Here is a 20662-nt window from a genome sequence, read left to right on the forward strand (position 1 = left end):
TTCTCTAAAATGAACAGAGAAGCAACAGGAACTCAAGAATGGGCTCAGAGGTCCAAAGGGAGGGGCCTGAGTACTAGGACCTTTCATAAATAGTTGTCCCTCAAGGAATAAGAGTAGACCTTAAAACAAAATTCTCTGAAATACTTTCCATGGAAAACTGGCTGTTCAAGACACTATGAGGCGTTAAGAGAAACTGAGGCTCAGAAACACTGAGCTAAATGAAGGTACACAGTCTGTTTTACCTAGAACTTCCTGGATCATGTGGACAGACACGGCGATTCCCCAGGAAAGGGATATAATATTCCAGCTCCCTGTAGGACTCATGTTCCAGCTTCATGTAATAAATACATACAAACAGAAAAGACATTTAATTCAAACATCTGTAAGGAAGTGACTAAAACTGATGACATTCAAGGCCACAAGGAAACCTCAGAGATACTAATGAGCAATCCTCTTTGGTCACATTATCTGACCACAATGCAATAAAAACAGAGATTAAAAACCAAAGGATAAATGAAAAAAATTAAATCACTTGGAAATTTATTCCTAAATAACTCAAGTCAAGGAAGGGAACAAAACTGCAATTACAGGCCATTCAGAACATAATGACAATTGGATCTCTGCATAGCAAAACTCATGGAATGTAACTAAACACTGCCTGTAGCTCTAAATGTTTTTGTTATAAAATAAGGAAGACTGAAAGTAAATGAAGCATCCAACTCAAGAAGCTGGAAAATAAGCAACAAGATAAACTCAGGGAAAGAATTAAAAGTTAAGGTAAAAGTTAATGAACTAGAAAACATAAAAATCAGAACTGGTAAATCAAAGACTCTGCTCCTTGTAAAGAGCTGTAAGATACCTAGACTTGTAAAATCCCAATAAGGAGAGAGGGCAGGGAGCATGAAAGAGAGAGAGTACAAAAAAATAAATAAAAATTAGAAAAGTAAAGGAAATTTAACCAAAGATGCAGAGAAGAGTTTTCAAATTATAAGAGATAAACAATACACACAGTATCCTAGTTTATCTAGAATGTTCAGTGGGGAATGCCTGTATATCAGTCTGCTCAGGCTGCATAACAAAATACCACTGATTGGGTAGCTTAAACTACAAAAGTTCATTTTCTCACAATTCTGGAGGCTGGAAGTTCAAGATCACAGTGCTGGCAGGGTTGGTGTCTGGTGGGATCTCTCTTCCCGGCTTGCAGATGGCCACCTCACCATGTCCTCATATGGCCTCTCCTCTGTGCTCCTGTGGAGAGATATCTCTGCAGTCTCATTCTTTTCTTATAAGGACACCAGCTCTACTGGATGAGGGCCCCACCCTTATATCTCATTTAACTTTAATTACTTCCCTAAAGGCCCCTACAAATACCATCACATTGAAGATAGGGCCTCCACACATGAATTGGGGGGGCAGGGGGACACAATTCAGTCCCTAACAGCATACTTTTCTAGAAAAGTGAGAATTGCCAAGAGAAGCAGAAAACCATGGAACCAAGGTGAACATGGACATAGAACTATTTCTCAAAAGTGTTAGGAGTCCGAGTGTTTAGTAGACAAGTTCTTTAAAACTTTCCAACAATGTTCCTAGGCTGTTTAACTACCCAGAAAGCAGAAAAAGATAAACTGTGCTCCAACTCATCTACAAATCTAGCACAGCCATGATACATAAACCTGACAGAGATAACCAAAAACTTCACCCAGCCTGGCATCTTAACAAGATCCCAGGTGATTTGTATGCATGTTACAGTTTGAGCAGCACTGTACCACGCAACAGGGAGGGTTTTCAAAATAAAGTCCTCAAGTCAAAGGGGCTAGCAGGAGCCCAGTGGGCTGAGACCAGGGCAGCCTTGAGCAAAGAGCAGCCGGCAGAGGACAGCATAGAGGAAATCCCGGGCCAGAATTCGAGTTCTCAGGGGGGATATCTAGGCTGTCCACACCTGTCTGCTGGACATGCAGGGAGACACTGGGAGCCAGAAATTGAGTGGACAACACACCCCAGTGCCACATACACATGACATCAGTTTGGCATGTTTGGGATATCCTTACATACTGAAGGATGTTCCCAGAGCAGAGGGCACAGAGTTCACACTGACATGCTAAGGGGTATGAGGGGGCTGCTTGGCTCAGCTCAGTGTAAGAAACCCACAGCAACACTCTCTAGGGAGTAGGGAGCTCCCTGTCACCATATGACCATCCTCCAGGGATGTTCCAGAAGGGATGCCAGCCCTGGGAGAGAAGCCAGTCTTGATGTAAGATGTCCTCCCAAGCTTGTGACTCTAATCCTCTAATGGCTCCATCCCTCCCCATAATGACAAGTGATGAGTTGGCTGGCCAAGACACACAACTGTTCATTTTCAGAAAACATTATTCCTGCATGCTCCATGACCTTCTCTCTCCATGCCTGCATTACCATCTGTCGGTAGCACCTCTCAAGATGGTAAGTGCGGGAGGGTAATGAGCAGAATCTGACCTCACTTGCATTATTGGTCATGTAGGTGCAGACAGGCCCAGAAAGTGCCGCTCAGATAGGTGTGTCTGCAGCCCTCGCTCCCTTCAAGTTTCCATGGTGAGCAACCTGTCAGGTCCCAGGCTCAGAACAGACGCTGGGAGAAGGCTGCAGGCTTGCAGACCATTCAAGATGTCCATTAGAAGCATTATCAAGTCCAGTCTTCCCTCTCTCCATAATGGACTAAATGCTGGCCTGCCACACTAATGGGTACTTGGCCACAAAGAAGCCTGCAATAGCTAATGCCCTATTCCTTATTATGTGGATTTCAATGACGGGTGAAGTGCTTTCATTATCATCTCCATTTGCAGACTTACACATGCCTGAATTACTCGGTGTCTGGGTCAGCCCTGGTCATAAGCATGAAAAAGGCTACGGGACTAGGAACTGAAAAAGCATTGTAAGCATCGCCCACAAACTGTGCCAGGCTTTGGGGGAATGGAAGAGCAGATACCAAACCACATGTTAACTCCCAGCAGGGCCAGTGTCATACCTCCTCCAATACTGGGTTGCAGGCTTACAGAAAATGGGCACTCTATCCCATAAATGGAATGGAAGTTACAATTTACCAAGGACACCTTCTCAGCAAAGTATACCAGGAGCTATCCCTAGGGGGATGGGGAGTAAAGTGGGTACAGTGAGCACAACTCCGTGAGCCCTTCATTCCTCACAGCAACAGGTTGGTTGGAAGCACTAGAATGCCCAGCATTCTAGAGTAAGTTCCTGCCAGAACGCAAGCAGCCCCCAGTGAGCACTGACCAAGGTGTTTATCCCCCACTCTAAGTTAGGACTTTGGGTTTTCTCCCTTGGAGATGGAGGGAGTATGTTATGTGTGTGTGGAGAAAAGGGAAACAAATATTGGTGACAAGGAGACACAGGACATTCTTAGGACTTTTTTTTTAAAGATTTTATTTTTAAGTAATCTCTACACCCAACATGGGGCTCGAGCCCACAACCCTGAGATCAAGAGTCACACACTCCACAGACTGAGCCAGCCAGGTACCTTTTAGGACTCTTGACAACGTTCCTATTCTCCTCCTTCTGGGTACACAATAAGACTGTACCTCTTTGACCAAGAGTGTAGTGTGGCCAGAAGGCTCACTTAGGACAATGAAACGTTGGCGGAAGTGACATGTATCATTTCAGTGGAAGTACGAGAATAAGGTAGAAGCAATATTTGAAGAGACAATGGCTGAACATTTCCCAAAACTAATGAAAGACACTAATCCACAGATTCCAGAGGTCTAAAAGTAAAAACAAAGAATAAATAAAAAAGAGACCCACATGTCAACATAATAGTGAAACTACAGAAAAACTAAAGAGAAAGAAAAGTTCTTTAAAAGAGACATGAAAAGAAACAGATTACCTTCACAAGAAGTTAGGTAGTGGTGCAATTCTGAATTCTCAACCCTAGTGGAAGCTGGAAGAAACTGAACTCCGCTTCAGTAAAGAAAGGAAAATAGCACAACTATACTCCACAAAGTTATTCTTCAAGAAGGAGGATAAGATAAAGACGATTTCAAACAAACAAAACCAAAAGAGTTCATCAGGAGAACGCTCTAAAAGGTAAACCTCTAACGGAAACCAAGTGATCCCACATGGCAGGTCTGAAATACAAGCGGCAGAGAGAAGTCAACATGAGGACAAGTGGCAACAAACCTGGACCGTGTGGAATGACAGTAGCAATGCTGTCTGGGCAACTTTTTAAAATTAGGCTTAAAATAATAACATAATAAGTCAAGAGGAAAGTGTATGTAGAGAAAGTCCTGTACTACTTGGAAAGAGGATGAGACTTTTATGAACTTTAAACCTTGATAAGTTATTTACGAATGTTTCAATCTGTAAAGTAACTACAAATGATTAGAGAATGTGTAACTTACAAAACCCTGGGGGAAATGGAAAGAATTTTTTTTAAACTGTCTATCTAAAATTAGGGAGGAAGAGAGAAAAAAATCAACGAAAGAATAGGTCAGGAAGCACAATATAATAGATTTAAACTCAAATATATCAGGAATTACATTAAACATACAAGTTTAGAAACAGTTAAATGACAAAAGACACGTCACCAGCAATTGTGAATGGCAGCTTTCCCCAAAGCTACCCCACCTCTTGAAAGCGATGGACAAGTGGCCTTTCACTGATGACTCCAGCTGCCCATTGTGACCATTCACGACTGCTCCCTGACATCACACAGTGTACCTCTAGCAATCAAGCGGAGCTGGCATGTACCCTCTTCACCTTCCTGTGGGGCTGCTGTGGTGTTCTGGCTCTCGCATGTGCTTTATACGGTTCTTCTGTGTAACTCTGCTCTCTGTGCAGCTGCCCCCGACAGTTCCTTGTCCCTTTCCTAACCCACCACTTGTGGTTGCAGAGCACCGGAAACAATGAGTTGTTAAGACCTTGGCCAACAGAGTTCTAAGGGCCAACTCTGGGCAGAGGACAGCTCCATCCTCCTTACCAAGGGCTCTTCCAACAGGGGCGTTTCATTTTGAATCTGGGAAGTGAGCTACTCTGCCTCAAGAACAGTTTCTCATGGAGCCAGAAGCCTTAGAAATTTGCCCTTACAACCCGCACCACCGAGTCCCACTCAGCAGATTTCAGTACCACCTGGCATCCTGCAGGAGAAAGAACCCCAAGAAAGCCAAAAAGATGGCCAGCTGCAAATACAACGCCTGCCACGTGGTCCCCATCAAAAAGCTGGAGGAGCACGAGGCTGCCTGTGTCAGCAGAAGCACAATGGAGGAAGAGGACAGCCTGTGCCCCCTGAAAGTTAGCCTTCCAAGTTCAGAGCAGAGTGGAAATATCCCTCCAGAGCGCCCCTGGCTCCCCAGTTCTGACGTCTGGAATGTCGACAGCACTAACTGCCATCCCGTGTTTGTCCTTAAAACTTTTGTTCCCCAAAAGCTTGTTTGCGAAAGTGACATAAGAGAGTCAGAGAGAGAGAGAGGCCCATTCCCCAAGACTGACCACCCCCCAGAAGACTCTCAGACCAGGAGGATAAACCACCAGCAGCAGAAAGGAGCGCTTGCCTCTTAAATGTCAGAAAGGAGATGCAACTCACCAGAATAAAAGTGCGAAGTGAGCCACCTGGGACACCTCGTTTTTCATGAAGCAGTTGGTAAAGATCTAAAGGCTGGCAGGACATTCTGCTGGCAAAGATGGGGCAAACAGGCACTTTCGTAACATTGGTGAGAAGGTAAACTGATAAATCTCTGCGGAGGGCAATTTGACAGAAGCTGTAAAAATGACCAGTGTGCTCTGCTTCGATGGAGCGATTCTACTTCTAGGAATGCATCCTGTAAATATATTCACACTTGCAGAAGAAGTGAGTGCAAGGTTACCCACTGCCATGTTATTTGTAGCAGTAAAGGTCAGTCAGAAATGATCCAAATACTTCTTGCGAGAGGGTTTGATTAAATGAATTACGGTGCAGCCATATACAGAAATAGTATGCTGCCATGAGAAAGGGTGAGGCAGCGCTTTCAATACTGGCTTAGAAAGGCTAAAACATAGTGTTTAACTCAGACACCAGCAAGCATTTTCTCTAAAAGGCCAGAGAGCAAACAAAAAAGGCCAGAGGCTTTATAAACCACATGTTCTCTGTCACAGCTATTCAGCTCTGCCTTAGTGGCATGGAAGCAGCCACAAACGATATGTAAACAAATAAATATAGGTTCCAATAAAGCTATTTATAGAAACTCGTAACAGGCTAGATTTGGCCTGTGGGACATAGTTTGCCAACTCCTGGTTTAACTGATAAAAGCCAAGTCCAGAACATTCTGTATATTATGCTACCATTTTTGCCCAGTTGTGGGAAAGAACACATGCATGTATGGGCTTATATTTGCATAACATTTCTCTCAAGGATACACTAGAACAGCGGTCCACCTACAAAGCATACAATGTCTAACTGATCCCTCACAGAAAAAGCTTGTTAGTCTCTTCCCTAGAAACTTACCAGCTCTCGGGGCAGCTGGGGGCTCATTTGGTTAAGTGTCTGACTCCTGATCTCTGCTCAGGTCATGATCTCACTGTCTGTGAGATCAAGCCCCATGTGAGGCCCTGTGCTCATAGCACAGAGCCTGCTTGGTGTTCTCTTTCTCCTCTCTCCTCCCTGACTCGCACTCTCTGTCTCTCAAAATAAATAAATACACTTAAAAAAATCTTTAAAAAAAAAAAAAAGAAAGAAAATGATCAGCTCTCTCCAGGGAAGGCAACTAGGTGACCTCAGAAAACCATACACTAACCCAATGCTACCTCCAATTCTAAGAGGATTCACAGATCAAATTCATCTACTGTTATTTCATATGTAAGAAATTCATGCTAAGAATGGAATGTCCCAGGGGGGCCTGGGTGGCCTAGTTGATTAAGTGTCAGACTTCAGCTCAGGTCATCATCTCATAGTTCATGAGCTCAAGCCCTACATCAGGCTCTCTACCGTCAGCACAGAGCCTGCTTAGGATCCTCTGTCCCTCTGTACTCACCCCCTCTGCCCCTGCCCCACTTGCACTCTCTGTCTCTCTCAAAATAAATAAGTAACTTAAAAAAAAAAAAAAAAAGAAATGTCCCCAAACAGTAGAGGTATTAACTGTTAGGGAAGATTGAAATGAAGTGGGATGCATCAGAAGACCATGTAGTTTGTGAAGGTGGGTACTCCCGACCCTCTTTTTCCTCCCTCATGAGTCTGTACAAGGGCATATCTCAAGTGCACTTTAGCGACAGCTGCAACACTGTTTAAGTATATACAACAGCTAATATCATGGGGAGAAAACACCTGAATAGGTTAAACCTTCTTGCTATAGCAAGTTCATATTGTGTTAGACAATTTCAATCATCTGCCATGGAGCACTGCCTGCAACCAACTCTTCAGTACCTTTTACATGTGAATACATGTGAATATACTATCTGGTAAAAATTAAAATACACATTTTTTAAAACAGTGAAAGACTTAAGTCTTTTGAAAGTTTTTCAGGAGGAAATCTTAACTGCTAAGTTATTTTTAAGTAATCATAACTTTGCCAACCCTGGGCCTCTCAATTCTTTCTACAAAGTGGGAAATAAAGATTTCTTCTTGCAAAAAGAAGAAGAAGAAGAAGAAGAAGAAGAAGAAGAAGAAGAAGAAGAAGAAGAAGAAGAAGGTGGAGAAGAAGAAGAAGAAGAAGAAGAAGAAGAAGAAGAAGAAGAAGAAGAAGAAGAAGAAGAAGGAGGGGAAGGGGAAGGGGAAGGGGAAGGGGAAGGGGAAGGGGAAGGGGAAGGGGAAGGGGAAGGGGAAGAAGAAGAAGAAGAAGAAGAAGAAGAAGAAGAAGAAGAAGAAGAAGAAGAAGAAGAAGAAGAAGAAGAAGTTGTTCTAGTTGTTGCCCCTAGAAAGTCTGTAAAGTGCATGAATTAGAGAACGGACATACAGAAAGCAAATGAAATAAGAAGGTCATGTGTAGGGCATATATCTGTAAACTACTAGCCACCAGGACCAAGAAAAAGAAAAAAAGTAATTTGGTTTGGGTGTGAATGAAACAAATTGGTCATGAATTAATCATTCTTGATGCCGAGTGATAGATAAATTTTACTATTCTCTTCATTTGATATAAATTTGAAGTCTTCCATACTAAAAATATTTTTAAATACACATACATATACTAAAATGCAATGTGGGATCCCAGATTGGATCCTGGAAAAGAAAAAGTCATGAGTGGAAAAACTGGTAAAATCCAAATAAAGTCTGTAGTTACTAGTATTGTACTAATGTGAATTTCTTAGTTTTGCTAAATGTACCACATGCTCTCGTTAAGATGTTAACACTAGGGAAAGCTGGGTGGAGAATATATGGGAATTCTTTGTACTGTCTTTGCAAATTTTCTGTAAATCTAAAATGATTTCAAAACAAAAAACGTAAATACACTGAGCAAAGAGCAACACAATAGCCAGGACCGAAGCCCAGCCACACTTCTTACTAATGTTAGGCCTCAGGGATACCCTACCCTTTCTGGGATTCTGTTTCCTCATCCACAAGGTAGGGATGACAAACTCCTGGGACTGTGGGGAAGATTAAAGGATGACATGCAGGATTATCAGGACAGTGTCGAGCACGTAGAAAGCTCCTGACTAATGCTACCTACTAGTAGCAGAAATGGTGGTATTATTCAGCAAAAAGAATATGTAATGGGCTAAGAGAAACAAGATGAGTAAGGAAACTTATAAAATACGTACACAAAGTTAATCAACTGAGAAAATCATCAATTTTGCATTTAAAATGATAAAACAAAACTTGTCAATGAAAATAGGTCAGGAAAGTGGCACCTGGTTGGCTCAGTCAGTTAAGCGTCAGACTTTAGCTCAGGTCATGATCTCACAGTTCGTGGGTTCAAGCCCTGAATCGGGCTCTGTGCTCGGAGCCTGGAGCCTGCTTCAGATTCTGTGTGTGTGTCCCTCTCTCTACCCCTCATCTGCTCCATTCTGTCTCTCTCTCTCTCAAAAATAAATAAACATTAAAACTTTTTTATAAAAAGAAGAAAAAAAAATAGGCCAGAAAAGGACATTGTTCAGGACAGAACAATAACAGATATGCATATTAAAATTTTTTAATAGCCTCTAAAATAAGAGAAAATTTTTTTATATGATTCAAACCAGGCAAGAGAAGAAAACAGACCAGGATATTACAGAAAACTTTATAAATCTGGAGTGCTTGGGTGGCTCAGTCAGTAAAGCATCCAACTATGGCGTAGGTCCTGATCTCATGGTTTGAGAGTTTGAGCCCCGCATCAGGTTCTGCACTGACAGCACTGAGCCTGCTTCGGATCCTCTGTCTCACATTTTCTCTGCTCTTCCTCTGCTCTCATGTGCACTCTATTTCAAAAAAAAACTTTAAAAAAAACTTACAAATCCAACAGAGAAAAGAAAGGGGAGGAGGTGCCTGGGTGACTCAGTCGGTTGAGCATCTGAGGCTTGATTTTGGCTCAGGTCATGATGTCACAGTTCATGATTTCGAGCCCCACATTGGGCTCTGCACTGACAGTGCCGAATCTACTTGAGATTCTGTCTCCCTCTCTCTCTGCCCCTCTCCTGCTTACTTCTCTCTCTCAAAATAAATAAAAATAAACTTAAAATAGAAAAAAAGAAAAGGGGGAAATAATAGTGAAAACACAAAATATAATGGTAGAAATCAACCCAGATATGTCAATCATCATATAAATGAAAATAGACTTAGCCCACCTATTTAAAAACATTCCATTTACTTCTCTAAATCAAATACATGTCTATTCTGAGCAGTACTAACCAATACCTTTAAGCCAAAGATAGAGGCAAATACGTGAAATGTATGCTGCTACCACCACTCCCCATACATATAACAGACATAACTAACCAATCAGAGCACATTTTCCTGAGCCTGGACAATACCTTCAGAATCTTTCCCAACACAACGCTCCAGGCTGCCATTACACAGAGGACAGAAGTCAGCTCTATCTTAACAGAGCTCCCTGTAGGCAATTCCCCAGCTGGCCAGTGACCCTCATGGCCTGACTTGAAGTGTTTCAGGAAAGTAAGGAATACAAGGGCTTAAGAAAAACTCCTGCCTGGACATGAGGGAAGAAAGACCAGGCAAGAAAGGTATGTCTGTTCTAAATTCCTGGGCTGGATCTCAGCCAGCTAGCTGTTCCCTCCCCTCAGTCCTCATTCCTTGCCTCTACTGGGCCAGTCTCCAGAGAACACTGGCTGCAAAGCACACTTTTACTGAGACCATCATAAAAACATTTGTTAGCAGTGATGGTGACCATAGCAAGCTAGTGCTGGGCTGGACCTGTGGCTGAATCAGAGAGGAGAGCCCATGGCTGGGGAAAAGCACTCACGAGCCCTGTGCAGTAGACAAGCTTCCCAGGTTCGTGTAGAGGATTCCTGGCAAATGGGGAGCCTAGCAGCAGAGCCGTGTCCTAGGGCAGAGGGGGCTCTGGCATGGCAGAGGGAGGAGGAAAGAAAGGGGAGCTACATTGGAGCCAGGCACCTTGTAGATATTGTTTTATTTAGGCCTGGCCACAACACAGAGGGGTAACTATTTCTATTTCCAATATACAGACGTGAGAAAGGAGTCTCAGAGAAGCTAAATAACCTGCACTGGTTCACAAAGCTTGTAAGTGGCCTGATGAATTTAAACCCATCCCCAGCAATTCCACTCCTAGAAAGGCATAAACCAGAAATGTGTACATGAGCTCACCAAAAGGTTAGGACAAGCTGTTCATAACAGTTCTATTTATAATAGCCAATCCAGAGACTTTCCCCATGCCTTTCACAAGAATGAGCAAATTGTGCAGAAGCCCTATAATGGAACACTATATAGTCATGAGAGTAAACAAATTGTAACTACCCAAATCAACATGGGTAAATATTTTGTAATAGGAAATTTGGTTTATACAATGTTTAACAAAAAAAAAAAAAAAAGGCAAGCGGCACCTGGGTGGTTCAGTCAGTTGAATGGCAGCTCTTCATTTCAGCAGAAGTTGAGGTCATGCCCCACATCGAGCTCCATGCTGAGATTGGAGCCCGCTTTAGATTCTCTCTCTCCCTCTGCCCCTCTCCCCTGCTCATACCTCTCTCTCTCAAATAAAAAATAATAATAATAATAAAAGTAAAGTAAAAATAAAAGCTTCAAGAGACAAAACAGGGTCAACTGGCTGGCTCAGTCTGTACAGCATTTGACTCTTGATCTTGGGGTTGTACGTTTGAGCCCCATATTGGGGGTAGAGATTACTTAAAAATAAAATATTTAAAAATAAATAAATAAAAATAAAATATTAAAAAGCCAAAACAGAGAGCACTTAGCTGGCTCAGCAGGTTAAGCACCCAACTTCAGCTCAGGTCATGATCTCACCATCTGTGAGTTTGAGCCCCGCCCCGTGTCAGGCTCTGTGCCAACAGTTCAGAGCCTGAAGCCTGCTTCACATTCTGTGTCTCCCCCTCTCTCTGCCCCTTCCCCACTCACACTCCGTCTCTCTCTCTCAAAAATAAAAACAGGGGCGTCTGGGTGGCTCGGTCAGTTAAGTGTCTGACTTCGGCTCAGGTCATGATCTCATGGTTTGTGAGTTCGAGCCCCATGTCGGGCTCTGTGCTGACAGCTCAGAGCCTGGAGCCTGCTTCAGATTCTGTGTCTCCCCGTCTCTCAGCCCCTCCCCTGCTCATGCTCTGTCTCTCTCTGTCTCTCAATAATAAATAAGTGTTAAAAAATAAAAAATAAAATAAAATAAAAACATTAAAAAAAATTTTAAGATAAAACAAGGGCACCTGGCTGGCTCAGTCAGTTTAGCAGTCCATTAGCACAGAGCTGATTTCGGATCCTCTGTCCCCCTCTCTCTGCGCTTCTCCCCCACTTAGGCACACTTGCTCTCTCAAAAATATAAAAATAAAACATTTTTTAAAAAGGCAAAATAATCTATGGTGCTTAAGGTCAGGGTGATGGTTACCCTTGGCAGGATGGAAAGGGGAGTTTCTGGGGTGCTGGTCATGTTCTATCTCTCGATGTGGGTGCTGGTTACATGACTGTGTTTACTTTGTGAAGATTCATCCAGCTGTAGACTTGGGATTTGTGTACTTGTCTGTCTGTTGAACTTTTATGGAAAGTCTTTAAAAACTGAACCCATACCTAATGCTCTCCTGCACCACACTGCTTCTCTGGCTGATAACTATGAAACAAGTGATGACACAGAACAGGGCACATTAAAGTGTGAGCCTGCAAGTGAAGAGTGGCTCAAGTCATGCCCCAGGCCCTAGCTGGTAACTTCCCCTTGGAGCACTCCACTGAAGCACGGATACGAACTCCTCCTCTGCACGGTTTCTTAAGCATGAGAAAGGAATGAGAAAGCATTTTGTAGTAGCATCGCTAAGAGCCCGTATTTTCTAAGCCCCAGATGTGTGCCAGTGTTCTCTCCAGCCCCTTCAACAATGTGAAAGGTTAAGGATTCTCCCCATTTTATCACGAGGACGCCAAGGCTCAGAGCAGGAAAGAAACATAGCCAGTAACAGCCAGGCTGGGATTCACATCTAGGTCTGTCTGATCCAAAGTCAGAAGAGCCCTGGAAAGCTTGCCCCATGTCCTAGGGAATAATCAAGACATAGGCACAGTCACATGGCTCTGGCTTCTAGAACCCTTAATCCCACTCATTTCCAGTCCAGTTCTGGGAACTCCAGGTCTCCTAAGTTCCTCCTCCACCCAGCTGTGCCCCGGGTGCACTATTTTCTAGAGCTTTCTAGTGAACACAAGTCTACCTTGTGTATCAGCTAGTTGTCATATAATAATTCTGAGTAACAAACCACCCCAACATTCAGCTGCTTGAAACAACATTCTTACCATGCATCATTTGGAGGTTGACTAATCTAGGTTTACAAAAAGCAGACAAAAAACCAGGATATTGGACATGTAAACAATAGGATTAGCATGTGTCAAAAATGGGACACTGCCCTCAATGCCTGAAGACTATACATTCTTTTCAGACTCATAAGGAACACTTACAAAATTGATTGTATGCTTGATCATAAAGTAAGTTTCAACAAATTTCAAAGACTTGAAACCACAGAGACTATGTTCTCTGACCACAGGACAATTAAGATAGAAATCAACACTAAAAAAATGACAAAGCTTCCCCTACCCCTCTGGTCCCAGCTGCCCAAGGCCTTTCTCACTGCCACATCACTTCATGGCAGAATGAGACATTTACTGAGCACCTACTGGATACCAGGCCAGGCTGCTCACTGGAAAGGGGGCAGGGACTCTTTCCCAGAGAGGGGACAAACATATTCTCAATTGTGCCTTTCTGAAAATGCACTTGCAACTCAGGCTTTACACCAGTCCTTGTCATACTGTTCCATTTGGTGCATACTTTAACCTAGATACCTATAGGGCAGCCTTAATTAACATACACGTAAAAACACCTTCATCCTGACCAGCTGAGACCACTGGTCTACATCAGTGCAAAGTTTCATTCTTAGCTCAGATTGAAACTCAGCTTTAATTACTTTATTAACTTATGATTAAGTAGGCTCCACACCCAGCATGGACCCCATTGCAAGGCTTGAACTCACAACCATGAAATGAAGATCTGAGCTGGGATGAAGAGTCAGATGCTTAACCATCTAAGCCACCCAGGTGCCCCAATCAGCTTTAATCATTTTAAAACACATATGGCCTAAGGTGGAAACATAAACTCCATCTTTAGGGGAGGCTGAATCACTGTCATTTCTAAATCAGAGACTTGGTAACCTACGGAAACAGGACAGATTGATTCATGCTAGGGTCTGCTGAGAAAATGGCTAATTCTGGCAGTCAGGCTCTCAAGCTCATCTTGGCCTATCAAATACCTTTCCTGGGTCTTCAATTTCCCCACAAACCAGCTCCCAATGCACCTTAGTTATTCCTATTTGATATTACTAAGGGGAGGATTTTTTCTCTAAAGAATCCTTTTCTTCACAATTGGTGTCCAACAATGGAGCTGGCTGGTAAGTAATAAAACCACCTCTCCCAATCAGTGGAGGTGTTCAAGCAAAGGTCAGACAACTGCTTGATGAGGATGCTGGAGAGAAGGCCTGAAAGACAGAAAAATGCTTCAAGGACTTTTCCAAGACCTAAAAAAACTTCTTTGGCCCACTTTACCTGCTGCTGCAAAAACACTAATGGCCACCAGGTGGTGACAGAGTCACACCATCATTGCAAAAGCTCTAAGAGCCCAGCACACAGCTTTTCCTGGAAGTACCAAAAACCTAAGTGAAACAAAATATAAACAACTAAAATTAAAAATAGGATTACCAAGGCACCTGGGCAGCTCAGTTGATTAAGCGTCCAACTTCGGCTCAGGTCATGATCTCATGCTTAGCAAGTTCAAGCCCCACAACGGGCTCTGTGCTGACAGTTCAGAGCCTAGAGCCTGCTTCAGATTCTGTCTCCCTCTCTCTGCCTCTCCCCTGCTTGCACTTTGTCTCTCAAAAATAAATAAACATTAAAAAAAAAATTAGGGGAGCCTGGGTGGCTCAGTCAGTTAAGTGTCCAACTTCAGCTCAGGTCATGATCTTGCGGTTCATGAGTTTGAACCCCACATCGGGTTCTGTGCTCACAACTCAGAGCCTGGAGCCTGCTTTGGATCCTGTGTCTCCCTCTCTCTCTGCCCCTCCCCTGCTCTTGCTCCCTCTCTCTCTCTCTTTCTCTCTCTCTCAAAAATAAACACTAAAAAAATTGTAATTAAAAAAAAAGAATTACCATATGATCCATCAATCCCACTTCTGGGTATACAGCCAAAAGGACTGAAAACAGGATCTCGAGATATCTACACACCCATGTTGACAGCCTTATTCACAACTGACAAGAGGTGGAAGCAACCTTGTGTCCATTCACAGAAAGATGAATGGGTAAGTAAAATGTGGTCTATACATGCAGCAGAATATTATTCAGCCTTAAAAAGGAAAATTCTGGGGTGCCTGTGTGGCTCAGTTGGCTAGGCATCCAACTTCGCCTCAGGTCATGATTTTGAGTCCGGTTCGTGAGTCCAAGCACTGGTGGTGCGGAGCCATCCTAGGATTCTTTCTCTCCCTGCCCCTTCCCCAAGTGTGCTCTCTCTCTCAAAAAAATAATAAACTTAAAAAGAATTTTTTAAAAAGGAAGGAAATTCTGATACAAACTACAACAGGGATGAACCTTGATATTATGTGAAGTTAAATCAGCTATCACAAAACAATATGATTCTACTTTATACAAGATACTTAAGAGTAGTCAAATTCATAGAATTGGAAGGTAGAATGGTGGTTTCCAGAGACTGGGGGAGGGGGAAATGAGGAGTTAATGGGTCCAGTTTCAACTTCAGAAGCTGAAAAAATTCTAGATATCTGTTGCATGACAATGTGCATATAGTTAACATGGTTGAACTGTATACTTAGGAAAGGTTAAGATGGTAAACTTTGTTATGTTTTAAACCACAATAAAAAGGGAACAAAACTGAGTCTGGCACGTAGAAGGGATCTGTGATTATCAGTCATGAGCAGAGACTGTGTATCAGGCCTTCAGAGTCAATTTAATCTCTGGGCACTCCAGCACAGGTGACAATGGAGGACATGGTCCAGCCTGGGACAGGGAAGCCTGCATCTGGGAAAAGGTGGGGTATGACTCTGGGAAGGACCTCTGGTGGCTGGAATGGAAGAAGTGGGGGACTCTCAAGATACACATACAACTCTCAGACACAGACACTTTTTGGTCAGGCCCTATGGTCACATAGCAGAAAGTCAGATCTGTCGTTGGTCTTGGCAAGAGGACAACCCCACCTCAAGTAGTCCAACATGAGATCCTTAGCTCATGAATGCCCAACAATGGCCACAGCATCACTGATCCCTCCTGGTTTTCATATTCATTCAACAAGTATTTGTTGAGCACCTACTATGTGCCAGTCACTAATCAGTGCTGGGGATAAAGCCGTGAACATGGCTGGTATCATCCCTGCTCCCTTGGATATTACATGCAAATGGGAGAGTCAATAATGTACAATAAGCCAGTACAATACAGGTGTAACTGCAACTAGACACGCCCTTCCCAAGAGGATGTCCCACTGCCTGAGAATCAGGGGCAGGTGGAAGGGGTCCAGGGAGCTATCACCCTGGAAACCACATGGCCAGGGCTGGCCTGAATCTGCCAAGACTGAGTGAGTGAAACTCTAGATGTTGTAGAGACCCAGAAGAAGACAAGATAGCAATGGCCCCAGATATCTCACTGATTTTGATCAACTGAATGATTAGTACCATTGATCCCTACTATCCAAAGTGCAGTCCCCAACTCAGCATCACCTGGGAACTCATTGGAAACCCAAGCCCTGCCTGAAAAGCCTCCTGGACCAAAGTCTGCCTTTTAACAGGATCCTACTGTGATTCAGGTGCATGGCAGAATCTGGGAAGCATTTCATTATACCGTTAGTGGTGGTCACCTCTGAGGAAAATGAGGGTGTATCGATGACAGGGAACTTCTGCATTCTAGTTTATACACTTCTATGTCACTTGAATTTCATGTGAGGCTTTTAAAAATAAAAAATAGGCAAAAATGTATTAAAACATCTTAGAAGACAGTTCCCTTTATTAAAGGGGAGATATAAAATGCAAATAAATGTTGCACGACATATCTCAAACATCATACAGACGCCCTGTAGCTAAACGTAAGTCCCCACGGCGTCGCGCAATGTCCACCTGCCCCTCTCCTCCCAGGGGGCGCCTAGCCTGCTCCCGAACCCCAGCAGCAACCTCGAGCTGAGAACACCATTTTCGCATTCGGAGTTCTTCGTGACTGCCATACGGGCTGCTCACTGCCACGCCTTGTTCTTCCACCCTGGTGCTGGTCCAGCCGGGGCTTGAACTCTCGGCTGTGGCCTCCCGCTCCGTGACTGCCAGGACACCTGACCAACGTCTGCTGACTGTGCAACAGCGCCCGTATCAACAAACCACCCCCAAATTTAGTGGCACTTAAAACAATACCGATTTCCTATTTCTCAAGAGTCCGTGGTCAGCCGAGCAGTTCCGGACTGGGCCAGATCAGGTGAGGCTGGATGGCTTAGGATGTGCTAGCTCACGCGCCTGGAGTCACCTGGTCATTCCCGCCTCTCTCAGCAGGCTTTCCCACAATCCCTCACGCGGCAATCAGGGGCTTCCCATTGGGCTTCGTAAGTCACGTGACCCGTGCAGGGGTGTGGCTACCAGAAGCAGTAATTTTTAGAGGGCAGTTGCCAGAATCCTCTCCCACAGCCTCTGTTGCTCTGACCCCGTCTCCTTCACCTCCAGGCCATGTGAGCCAGCAGATACTGAGCCACCATCTGGATCTTGTCAGGACACTCAGCCTCTGCCATCCTAATTGAATCCCGCCTTTCCCTCCCACCTGTCTTCTGCCCTACTCCCTCCCTGAAGTCAGGTACCCGGCACCTCAGCACCTCATCATCACTCCCTCTTGCTTGTCGCACTGGCCTAGGAAACACTGGGCCCTGAATCAACCCGGTTGACCAAGTTCCCCAGGCCGGCCAGGGGCTGCAGACCCCACTGGAGCAATGTGTGCTCCCACACTTCCAATCAAACCGCAAGGCGCCCTCAGCACCGACCCTGGTAAACCAGTCCCCGCGGCCCACGTGGTGACCCCACGGTGGCCAGGGGCTGCATCTGGCCTCCTCACCCAAGCCTCCCTTTCCTCCTAGCAGGCAGCCTGGCCCCCATGCCATTCATGTTTCCCCTGCTTTCTTTCTTCAAAGCCCTCTGGCTTGTGTACAGATGTTGGCTTATGCCCTCTCTAGAATCTAAGCCCTGAGAGAATAAGGTTGTTTGGACGCGTCTTGGCGTTTATTCTTGTGTCCTCAGCACCAGGCACACGGGGGACCCTCGATGCCTGTTCACTTACTGCATGAAGCAGAGAACAGCTCCAGTGCAGAGTTCACCAGAGGTGGCAAGTTAACACGTCTGCAATTAGCAGGGAGCCTCAGGACAGGCCCTGGGCATAGGTGGACGAGGCAGCCGGGAGCAGGCACTGTCAGAAAGCCCCTGGTGGTTTGTAGGCCAGCTCACTGAGGTGCAGCCACTGACCACCTGCCTAACAACAGCTCTCTGGGAGCCTATGATAAATCTAGGGTGGGAGGACTAGAGGGCAGGTGGTCTCAGAGGCTTGTTGCATCCGATTTTGATGTAGGTGTCCTACCGAGTCACAGTGAACCCTAAATATGAAGGTCCCTTAGTCCCTCACTGGGGTCACCTGTCAATGCTGATAGCCCTGCGGGGACCATTCAGTGATGAAGCCTAGGATCTACAGGTCCCTGGGGGAAGGAGTTGGTGGGGGGCGGGGGAAGGGGTCCAGGCCAGGAAATCAACAAAGGCACAGGGGCATGTGGCAGATGTGGCCCTGCCATAGAACTGGCTGGAGCATCTGGCTTGGCCACAGGAGGTGCAGGAAGGACTTAGGCTCAAACCGGGGGTCACCTGAGGAGGGCTCTGCCATGCTGAGCCACAAGACCCCATGTACAAATTCAACAGGACAGGGGTGTGTCAGAGTCAGACTAACTCCCAGTCCTCCTCTTTACAGGACAGGGCCCCAGGCAAGAGGATTGGTCTTCAAGTCTCCCTTGGGAACCAGAGGCACTGAAGCAGAGTGTAGAGATGGGTCTGTCCCAGGCAGATGCCCGTCCTGTGGTGAACTGAGACCTCAGCCCCAAGGATGGCCACATGCCACATCCCATGAACCCTACTGCTGAATAATACCTCACTCCCCAGTCTAGACCTTCTCAGACCTGGCACCCACCCCTCTTCAATCCCCAGATTCCAGCCAAGTGCCCGTCATCCCACTGCACCATGATCAGGGTGGACCACAGCCCAAGCTCCAACTGCTGCCATGGCCTTGCCAAGTTAAGACTACTGTGCCAGAAGGTTCTGTCCAGCTGCCATCCACTTCTTTACTGGTCTCACCTGGGGGCAGGGCTCATGGCAGGCCAGGTCAGCCAACCATGCCTAAGGCCAAGCAGGATGCTAATGCACCCTCCCCTCCCCGCCAACAGCCAAGAATCCTCAGAGCTTTGAGACGCCCACAGATGAAACTGCCCCCAAGACACTGGGCCCCTCGGGGGAAGAATGTGCAGATGTACAGACAAGGCAATGCTCTGAGGATGAGGACCTAGGTCTCCACATCCCTCAAGACCCCAACAACAGTCACCAGGGAACCACAGTGACTGGGAAAGCACAAGCAGCGTCCAGGAGGAAGACGGAGTAGACAACAGCACAAAGAAAAAGGCAATTTTATTCTTTCAAGAAAATGTACTAACAGGTTGAGGGAATGAGCATGCTGGCCACGTCCCCTGTCCTAATCAGGGGTCTGAGATGAGGCCAGGCCTGACGAGGGCTTGGGAGAAGCTAAAGGGACTCCCTGTGACACTGGGGAGAGGCCCAGGCAGGCCCAGGGGTGGGACTTTGTTCTGTTAGCACCAGGAACCGCCCACAGCCACAGCTGGACTTGGAGACAGGACAGTGGGTGGCCCTGCTCTGCCTCCACCTGAGCAGTCTGGAGAGGGGCTGGCGGCAGAAGGCTCCCTGCAGGCGGTCATCTGAGTGTGATTCTCAAATTCACAGACCAACCTTGGTCCCCCCAACCCCCTGTAAACATAAGAATGAGCACCAAGCCCCTCAGGACAAGATGAGGGTCCGAGACGTGTGGCTGGGCTTCAAGCGGCCCAGGAGCTGCCGGGCTTTTTCTTGCATGAAGAGCTGGTCCCTGGTCCCCCCGCAGGCCACCGTCTTCCAGGCGCTGGTCATCTGGGAGGAGGCAAGTGAGTTACCATCCAGGGACAGCATGCTCTCAGTGAATGCTGTGAGCCTGTCCAGAGGGGTGGGGGACATTTCTATGACCCTCCTCCCTTTTGAACCCACAAGTATTCTTATGTTCCCTCCACCTTCCTGGTGGCCCTGGAGAAGTCGGTCCTGTCTCTGGGCTTCCTCAGATGTAAAGCAAGGAGGCTGCACCAGGCAACATGGCTGTGCCCCTGGCTGTGGGCACCGGCCTCCTCACGAGGCAAAGCTACAGCCAAGCAGGTTGGTGGGAAGGAACAGCAAGAGATTCATACATACAGACACTGAGGTGCGAGCAGCCATGGCAGACATCAAGATAGACATCTGCCTTTGAGGACAGACATGTGCTAAGCAACTAAACACAGAGACGATGACCTAGTTACGAGACCACACCATAAAAGGGCTGGGGGGGCAGGGAGGGGGTGCAGGTCTCCAACACATGGGCTCCCTGAGGGTGTGATGTCCAGACTGAGATCTGAAGTGTAAGTTAATCAAGCAAACAGAGCCTCAGAAGGGCATTCAGGCAGAGGCAACAGTCTATGCAAAATCCCCAAGGGGAATACCACATTCGTGGCCAGCACTCACAGGGGCAGGTGTTGGAAAGTGGCTTCGGGACTTCTGCACCGCCATGGGCTTCTCGGGCTTAGCCTGCAGGAAGCCCTCATTAAGTAGGCTGTTGTCCTCTTTGATGCCTGGCACAGAGAGGCTGGAGGAGCTTGATAGGACATTTGTCGGCTGAAATCAAAACCAAGCCAAAGACTCACCCTTCTGCCACAAGCACGGTGGGAAGGAAGAAAACTAGTCATATCCCAGCAGCACTACCTCTGGGCTGTTGGATCTT

General features: G+C 45.8%; 3 protein-coding genes, 1 long non-coding RNA gene and 1 other non-coding gene across 9 annotated transcripts in view; 2 read left to right on the forward strand and 3 right to left on the reverse strand.

The window, feature by feature from the left end:
* The window catches only part of TOX2 (TOX high mobility group box family member 2), a 275373-nt gene extending 258253 nt beyond the window's left edge, over positions 1-17120 (reverse strand). The window contains exons 1-2 of one of the 4 annotated variants that reach the window (XM_045053582.1): positions 16987-17120; positions 1127-1248 (exon numbers count right to left, since the gene is read on the reverse strand). The gene's annotated coding sequence lies outside the window, so the exon portion shown is untranslated. Of the gene's footprint in view, positions 1-1126; positions 1249-5569; positions 5891-16986 lie in introns of those variants that run through there. The other 3 variants (XM_045053583.1, XM_045053586.1, XM_045053584.1) reach the window with 3 other exon arrangements.
* Positions 4685-5590, forward strand: GTSF1L (gametocyte specific factor 1 like). The gene has a single exon (XM_003983461.5). It carries the CDS (start codon positions 5041-5043, stop codon positions 5542-5544), a length of 504 nt encoding a protein of 167 aa, XP_003983510.1. The 5' UTR covers positions 4685-5040; the 3' UTR covers positions 5545-5590.
* LOC111559965 lies at positions 7238-7362 on the reverse strand. The gene has a single exon (XR_002741425.2). It is a non-coding gene; the product is annotated as a small nucleolar RNA SNORA28 (small nucleolar RNA).
* A 162-nt stretch (positions 17121-17282) lies between the features above and the next one.
* LOC123384302 lies at positions 17283-18800 on the forward strand. The gene is made up of 2 exons (XR_006595149.1): positions 17283-17416; positions 18569-18800. It is a non-coding gene; the product is annotated as an uncharacterized LOC123384302 (long non-coding RNA).
* A 458-nt stretch (positions 18801-19258) lies between these two features.
* Positions 19259-20662, reverse strand: part of MYBL2 (MYB proto-oncogene like 2) — a 36469-nt gene continuing 35065 nt past the window's right edge. For both annotated transcript variants that reach the window (XM_023251228.2, XM_023251227.2), the window contains exons 13-14: positions 20407-20556; positions 19259-19788 (exon numbers count right to left, since the gene is read on the reverse strand). In XM_023251228.2, coding sequence (XP_023106996.1) covers positions 19660-19788; positions 20407-20556 — 279 coding nt within the window. In that variant the 3' untranslated portion in view covers positions 19259-19659. The remainder of the gene's footprint in view (positions 19789-20406; positions 20557-20662) is intronic.

Source organism: Felis catus, chromosome A3 (genome assembly GCF_018350175.1).
Source record: "Felis catus isolate Fca126 chromosome A3, F.catus_Fca126_mat1.0, whole genome shotgun sequence".
In the NCBI taxonomy this organism is placed as follows: domain Eukaryota; kingdom Metazoa; phylum Chordata; class Mammalia; order Carnivora; family Felidae; genus Felis; species Felis catus.